Consider the following 6,265-nt stretch of genomic DNA (forward strand, 5'->3'; position numbering starts at 1 on the left):
CAGATTTTGTTTGTTTTCCCACTTACAAAGAAATGAAGGGTCTTTAATTTTTTTATCATAGGTGCATTTTAAATGATAGACAGAATATCAACCTAAGGGCCCTTTCACACGGGAATTCCGCATGTCCGCAAATCATCCTATTTTTTTTGCGGATGATATACGGACATAATGAATGTCAATGGCATTGTGGATGTCAGCGGATGACCATCCGCTGACATCTGATTTTCATCCTTTAAGTTCTGTTCCGTTTTTTGGAATGAAACAGAACCCTATTTTTGTTCCGTTCAAAAAACAGAACGGATGCAAAATCGGATGTCAGCGGTGCCATCCGCTGACATCCGCAATGCCCATAGACGGATGGGATGATATGCGGACATACGGAGCGGATGATACAAGTGTCATCCGCTCCGTGAAAAAAAAAAAAGCACCGGAGCGGAGAAAAAAAACTGAACGGCCGTGTGAAAGAGGCCTTAAAGTCCAGAAAAAAACTCATGATACCAATGTTAAAAATTGAGGTGCAGTTCAGTGAGTAACATAAGTGTTTGATCCCCTACCATCCAACAATAATTCTGGCTCCCACAGACTGGCTACAGTATTTGCTCATGTGGTACACAAATTAGTCCTATCAATTTAAGCCTAAGGTTCAGACTGAGGCAGGTTTGAAATCATGCGGGTTTAGCTGAACTCGCACGATTTTAAACCATCATTTTCTGTCTGACTATTGAAATCGCCCCCTAAAGTTGCCAAAAGTAGTGCAGAAACTGCTTTTGGGAAACGGTGTGGCACCACAAAGTTTGCATTGCACAGATTCGGACAGTGCCATTGCCGGCAATTCGATTTGACATGCCAAATCGGACCGATGTGGGCTCCGAAGGTGCTCCTAACGACAACTCGTTACATGTATAAAAGACACCTGTCAAGAGAATCTTTCTTCCATTCCAGCCTCATGATCATGGGCAAGACCAAAGAGCTGTCAAAGGACATCAGGGGCAAGATTGTAGACCCTGCACAAGGCTGGAATGGGCTTTGAGATCATCAGCAAGAAGCTTGGTGAGAAGGAGACGACTTTTGGAGCAATTATTCGCTAATAGAAAAAATACAGAATAACTATTATTCGCCCTCAGGCTGGAGCTCCATGCAAGATTTAGTCTCATGGGTTACCGGTTATCATGAGAAAAGTGAGGGATCAGCCCAGAACTACACGGGAGGAGCTTGTGAATGTTCTCAAGGCAGTTGGAACCACAGTCACCAAATAAACCATTGGTAAGGCCATACCTTTCCATGAATTGAAATCCTGCAGCACCTACAAGGTCCCCCTCCTCAAGCACATGTACAGGCCCATCTGAAGCGTGCCAATGAAAATTTAAATGATTCATAGAAGGAGTGGGAGAAAGTGCTGTGGTCAGATGAGACCAAAATTTAGCTCTTTGGCATTACCTCGACTTGCCATACTTGGAGAAAGAAAAATGCCGACGATGACCCTAAGAACACCATCCCTATATTCATGCATGGAGGTAGAGACACTATGCTTTAGGGCTGTTTCTCTGCTAAAGGTACAGGCCAACTTTGCTGCATTGAGGGGCAAATGGACAGGGCCATGTATTGTAAAATCTTGGATGAGTACCTTCTTCCGTCAACCAGAAAACTAAAGGATGTGTCGTGGATGGGTCTTCCAGCATGACAATGACCCAAGACATACCGCCAAGCCAACAAAGGAGTGGCTCAAGAAGAAGCACGCTAAGGTCATGGAGTGGTCCAGCCAGTCTATAGACCTTAATCCTATAGAAAATGTATGGAGGGAGCTGAAACTTCGAGTTGCCAAGCCACAGCCAAGAAACCTTAAGGATTTAGAGAAGATCTGTAAAGAAGAGTGGACCAAAATCCCTCCTGAGATGTGTGCAAACCTGGTAACCAACTAAAAGAAACATCTTACCTCTGTGTTTGCCAACAAGGGTTTCTCCACCAAGTACTAACTCATGTTTTGCTTATGGATCAAATAATTATTTTACTCACTGAACTGCAACTCAAGTTATAACATTTGTTTTAGGTTGATATTCTGTCTCTAGCATTTGGAATACACTTATGATAAAAATGGTAGACCCTTCATTTCTTTGTAAGTGGGTAAACTTACAAAATCTGCAGAGGATAAAACAATGGATCTATTCTTTATAAATAGACCCCTTAGTGTTAATCCATTTTTCTCACGTTACAGTAACAATGTAATTTGCCCAGGGCAATTCAGTCTTCAGGTCCTCTAATATTTGTATTTTTCTTTTTCAGATGTTTTGGACATTGAGCCAGCTGTTTCTCCTCTTCTGCCCCGCAAGGAAAAAGGTGGAGCTACAGATGGTGGAGCTACAGATGATGACCGTTTGTTTCCTAGTCAGAAAAGAGCCAATCTCTTTAGCACTCTGATTAAACGGAAGAAAAAGACAGCTCCCACCCCACCCAAGCGTAGTAGCTCCTTTCGTGAAATGGAGCAAAGGGGCCTAGAGGGAGAAAACAGAGATGCTAGTTTTGGAGGCGACCTTGATGTGCTTAAATTCCCAAGTAATGGGATAGCAATGACTAATGGATCTGTGCAAGGAAGCAGCAGTTTAATGTCCTCACAGTGGAAAAAGTCTGGCATATTTTTAGGGCGACAGCCACCACCAGGAGAAGAAGATGGCAACACCAACACAGGCAAACGATTCCAAAGATCCTCTTCTGCTTCATGTATGCCTCCTGGATCAAAAGACATGGAGTGGAGGTCAGTCACTCTACCTAGGGAAATGTCATCAACCAGGTGTATGTTGGATGTGTCTAGTTCTGGGAGCAGCCAAAAAACTGAAAAACCTGCTTTGCCTCGAAAACGAGGCAATGAAGGCAAACCTGACTTTTTGTGTCCCAGAGGTGCTGTCACACCACCTCCTCGTTTGCCCAAAAAAGGTGAGGAGACTATGGATGAAGTGTTTAAAGACCCAGAACCAAGTCCAGAATCGACTCCACTCAGTCTGACACCAAAATTGCCACGTAGAAAACCTGGTGGCCCTTCATCTTCATCATTACAAAAAGAGGAGACAGGAAACCTCAAAACGGGCACAGAACTTGTTTCCTTGGCAAGACAGCCACCAGGTCTAGGTAAAGCTGAAGCAGATCTTCGTCTTCGGAGACTAAAGCCAACTGAAACAAACAGCAAGGACAAAATGAAACTTTTGAAGGTCAAACCTAGCCCACCTTTACCACTTTCCAGCCCAGCCTCTTCATTGTCTTCCACTAGCTCTACTAATTTAGGTAAATCTACCAAGCTTTCCTCGCAAAACCCAAGCCATGATTCTAGCACAAGTGAAACAAAGCACAAACTGACAAACCAGAGCGAGGATCACCCAAAAATAAGCACTGCTATAACTGACAGTGCCAAGAAGACAGTATTAATATCCAACACCAAGCCCCAACCCTCAGAGAAACGAGCTGGATCTCAGGCAGGCATTGGAGGAGCAGTAGATCAAACACCACAACCAGCATCGTCTTCCTCATCTTCTACTGCTTTTATTCCCCTCCTTTCCACAAGAGTTTCATTACGGAAAACCCGCCAACCTCCAGAGAAACTGCTGAGTGGAACAGTCACAAAGGAGACTTTATTAGAGAGCACAGATTGTCTCCGAACTGCCATCAACCGTAACTCTGAACAAATGGCTAGCCACAGTACTGTGCTTGAGGCTGCCAAAAACCTGCATGCTTTCTGTACCAGTTATGTGGACTCTATTCAACAAATGAGGAACAAGTTTGCTTTCAGAGAAGCAATGAGCAAGCTGGAGAACAGTCTTCGAGATCTTCAAATCTGCCCCGCTGCTGCCTCCACTGGAGGAGGACCTGCCACACCTCAGGACTTTAGCAAGCTGCTTGCCTCTGTAAAAGAGATCAGTGATGTGGTCCAGAGGTAGCATTTGTATTCAGGGTTTTAAATGCAAGCTGAGAATGGAGGACATCAGGGCACAATTGCTTAAGCCTCAACCCTTTCTCGTCCCTTGGGGCCAAGCCTAGCTGTCATGGATGCTTTAATACTGATGCCTGAAAGAAGTACAATGCATCTGAACTTTGGATTGGGGGTGTTGAGGCCCATTGTGCCATTTGGCAATACAGATGCACACCTTTCCTCAAATGAGCACACCCTTTTTTTTTTTTTTGCATTCTACGCAAGAGACTGCAGTTCTTTCTGACACGGACCTTAGAGGTCTACAGGTTTCTTTTTTTGTTAAAGCCCTTCATTTTTCACATTACTGGAACCTGTGTGGGACTTATATGCAGGCAGTATTGTAAAGCAGAACCAATGCCATTGTCTAACACTGCTACTTCCTGATTGCCACTGCCTCATTTGATATAGAACACCAGAAGACAAAGGGGGTTGGTTATTTTGGCCTGCTCTGTGCACACATTCTAAAAAAGTGCACGGATCCCAAAAAAAAAAACATTCCAAAAATTTGGCGTAAAATTTGTTGTGCACATAAAGGACGTTGTAGCATTCCATTTTTAGTTCAATAGTGATCTCCATCACAGTTCTATTGGAGTAGCTGTTTTTCAGCTCCTCCTTAAGCAATATTCAAAGTGTTCCTAGCACATGCGCGTCAAATTGGTGGCACAGAATCATAGCAGTGATTGTTTGTAAAAGCCACCTCTGTATGTTTTTTGGTGAAGACTGTTATGTTTTTGTTTTTTTAATTTTATTTTTACTTTAAGTGCAATTCCTATTTTCTTTAGATTTTTAAAACCAAAAAAAAAATTTGAAATGGCATGCTGGGGGCTGCCTATATTTATAGAATACTGCTATAATGTGAGCACGGATTTGCATAACTTTGTCAGATGAAATTTTTAGGAAAATCCATAGCTTGAACATTTGAGAATGACTATAACTTGGTAATAGGAGCCAAGAGCACAAATAATTGCAGGGAGTGTGACATTTTCATTGGAACTCATCAACAGAGTGATGGAGCTGGCCAGTTTGTGGGTTGATCCTTATTCAGGTGCCTAGAAACTAATGATGCAAAGTGCCTTAAGCCTCTCTGATGTCACTAATACCCAATTAACTTGTTAGGCTCATTATTGACTCCACTCCCAAAATATGTGCCTCCAGTGTTCATTCGTGAAAATCCACTTGAAGCCTTTTATGCCTCACATTCTAGTTGCACCTGTATTTCTTAAAAGAAGAAAAAAAAATTTGGTGCCTCCCACTTAATGTTTTACCTTTTTTGTATTATATTGTTTTATGATAATGCAATCTTTGTATCTCTCTCCCCCCTTTTAGACGTTTACAGTAATTTTCAATTTTTCTGTATAAAATTACAGCTCGCGGTTTTATATTCCTCCTTTACAAGGAAATACAGTTTTTATATATATAAATATAAAGTTAGATGTTCACACACAGATGCCTTCCTCATTACAAGGAATATCTGGCACTGATACAGAAAAAGTGCCTCAAATGCAGTGTGGTTTTGAAGTTGGCCGTCAGACAGTCAGCCATGTGCTTGGATGGGACAGCTCAGGCCCAAGGACAGGACATCTTTGCCCATCACCTACAGTACTAGAGGTTGTTTCTGGCTTTTCTAGTCACTTATTGTTGTTGAGTTAGGCATTGTCAAGTACAGGCAGTCCCCGGGTTACAAACAAGATAGGGACTGTAGGTTTGTTCTTAAGTTGAATTTGTAAGTACGGACAGGTACATTTTTTAAGTGTAGCCCCAGCCAAAAGAATAATTTTTAAGTTTTTTGGATAGCATAGGGAAGGGTTAACACCCCTGTAACATTTGTTTTGCGGTCTGTGCCCCTGTTGAGAAGATTTCACCTCACTTTCTGTCCCTATGACAACTGGATTTGGTAAATTTTGGGTTGTTGTGGAAACAAGGATTGGTGATACAGCTCCAGTGGAGACATCTTTTTCCCATGATAACTTACAGGAGTGAATTTCCCTTCCTAGGAGGAAATTGTCTCTCACTTCCTGTTGTCTCTCTCCGTTTGTAAGTAGGAGTCGTTTGTAACCCGGGGACTGCCTGTAATTATAATTGAGTGCTGATGGTCTTCCAAGATTGTCCTCATTTGCGGTTAAACAAGGAGCCAAGGGTACACTGCCCAAAACGTTCAATAGTTTCGCCCTATCATTCCTTTTCTGCACACCAATTTTTACCCCTGGTATGGGTTAAAATTTTGTATGTCCTTCTTTTGTAGACAGGATATCGCCTTCTATATTTCCAGAGGACCAGTGCTGAGATCCAGGTACTGTTTTGGCAGTTTTT

The 6,265-nt window shown here is 42.5% G+C and overlaps 1 protein-coding gene across 4 annotated transcripts in view; it reads left to right on the forward strand.

Moving 5' to 3' along the window:
- ABL1 (ABL proto-oncogene 1, non-receptor tyrosine kinase) overlaps positions 1 to 4,058 on the forward strand; it is a 370,450-nt gene extending 366,392 nt beyond the window's left edge. For all 4 annotated transcript variants that reach the window (XM_082263046.1, XM_082263045.1, XM_082263047.1 and 1 more), the window contains one exon: positions 2,281 to 4,058. In XM_082263046.1, coding sequence (XP_082119172.1) covers positions 2,281 to 3,923 — 1,643 coding nt within the window. In that variant the 3' untranslated portion in view covers positions 3,924 to 4,058. The remainder of the gene's footprint in view (positions 1 to 2,280) is intronic.
- The last annotated feature ends 2,207 nt before the right edge of the window (positions 4,059 to 6,265 follow it).

This window comes from Pelophylax lessonae, assembly GCF_965119305.1.
Source record: "Pelophylax lessonae genome assembly, chromosome: 7".
Taxonomy (NCBI): Eukaryota; Metazoa; Chordata; class Amphibia; order Anura; family Ranidae; genus Pelophylax; species Pelophylax lessonae.